General features: G+C 54.3%; 1 protein-coding gene across 1 annotated transcript; it reads right to left on the minus strand.

Moving 5' to 3' along the window:
* Window positions 1-14: 14 nt before the first annotated feature.
* On the minus strand, window positions 15-800 carry MONBRDRAFT_30670 (uncharacterized protein; the record flags this gene model as incomplete). Its single annotated transcript, XM_001751121.1, has 2 exons — window positions 15-623; window positions 747-800. 2 exons carry the CDS (start codon window positions 798-800, stop codon window positions 15-17), a joined length of 663 nt encoding a protein of 220 aa, XP_001751173.1.
* Window positions 801-1,498: the final 698 nt, after the last annotated feature.

The following is a 1,498-nucleotide window of genomic DNA, read 5'->3' on the forward strand; positions in this document are numbered from 1 at the left end:
ACGCCTTGGGGAGCTCACCCTTGGTGAAGGACACGCTTGGGGAGCTCGCAGCCGTGGCTGGTGCCAGTGTAGACGTGGAGGCCGGGTGTCGAAGCAATGTACGGGGTCAGCCCGGGCGGTACCAAGAGGTCGCGCACGGCCTGAACCTCAGAATTACCAATCACGGCACGAGCCTTGTCGGCATCAAATGCTTTGGCAATCTGACCTCGGTTCAGACGGTTCGTGACGTGGTTTGCCCAGGCTTCGTCCGCCAGGTCCGGGTCGCGGACGAGTGATCTGAGGCTCTGGTCGACTGCGTCGTTCGGGTGGGCGCCCGCGCCGGCGTTCAGCTGTCCTCGACGGCTCTGCTTGCGTGCGACTGCCTTGCGCATGGCGTCCACGACCCGACCTAGTTGCCCCGTCACAAGCCAACGGAGACGATCGTGAAACATATTGCGCAGGTCAATCGTAGACAGTGCGGTCGAGGGAGCAGACAACAACATGCTAGGCAAGGCCAAAATCAAAGCCCAGCACATCTCTCGCTCTTCAGCGGTATAGTCCGAGTGGACGGCAGACCAATACAGCTGGCTCAGGGTGGCAGCCATCAGCTTGGTCTCGGTGGCGTTGGATGGGTAGCGGCTGCGCTGCATCAGTGGATGCCGGGCGAGCTTGAGCAGCTCACAGACACTGACGCGATATTAGAGGCACAATCTGAGACGGTATACTTTACCACGTTGTGTGTCCTCTGGTACTTGATGTTGTCCCACCTTGTTGTGTAACATCTTGCTGTGCCATCTTGGTGTATCATCTTGTTGTGGCATCTGTTGGTCCCAACAGATTGCTGATATCGCCTCCACCTGTCTTCAGTGTGATAGTCCATTCTCTGTCTCCACTGTGTGTGTGTGTGTGTGTGTTTCCACCTGCTATAAATGGGAGCGATCTCCCTGGATCGGTACCATTTTCCTTCTTGACCTCGGTCGTTCCACTTCCCTCGTTCTGTCTTGTTCTGTCTTGTTCCTTCGCCTTGCTTCAATCCATGTTCTCGTGTACACTTCGACTGGTTGGATACCTCTGTGATAATCGCCTTGTCCACACACATTACACTGTACTGGACATACACCTTTAATAGGTTATGGGCCTCGGTTGTGTACTCTTCCAACCTCTCTTTCGTTACCCTGCCTTGCGCTCTCCAGCTGCTCCGTTCCCCTCCTGCTTCCTCCCTGTGTCTTCTGCTTGTATTGTGAAAACGTTTCAAAATCATCAAAACCCTCTTTGTTCTCTTTGTTTCGAGACAGTGCAAAATTGTCATACTTTTTTTGTTTGTTTGCTTGCTTCCTTGCTTGTTGTTGTACCTTTCCCCTCCCTTGATCATCGCCACCATGCCATTTAGTGTTATGCATACTCCTGTTGACCAGCGAGTCACTCGTAGCCGTGGCGCTGTGCAAAGCGCTGCTCGCGCTGCTGCCACCAGAAATTTTGAGGCTCACACCGACCTCACGCGCGACTTCCAGCACGAAGA

Source organism: Monosiga brevicollis, genomic scaffold (assembly GCF_000002865.3).
Source record: "Monosiga brevicollis MX1 MONBRscaffold_342 genomic scaffold, whole genome shotgun sequence".
Lineage (NCBI taxonomy): Eukaryota > Choanoflagellata > Craspedida > Salpingoecidae > Monosiga > Monosiga brevicollis.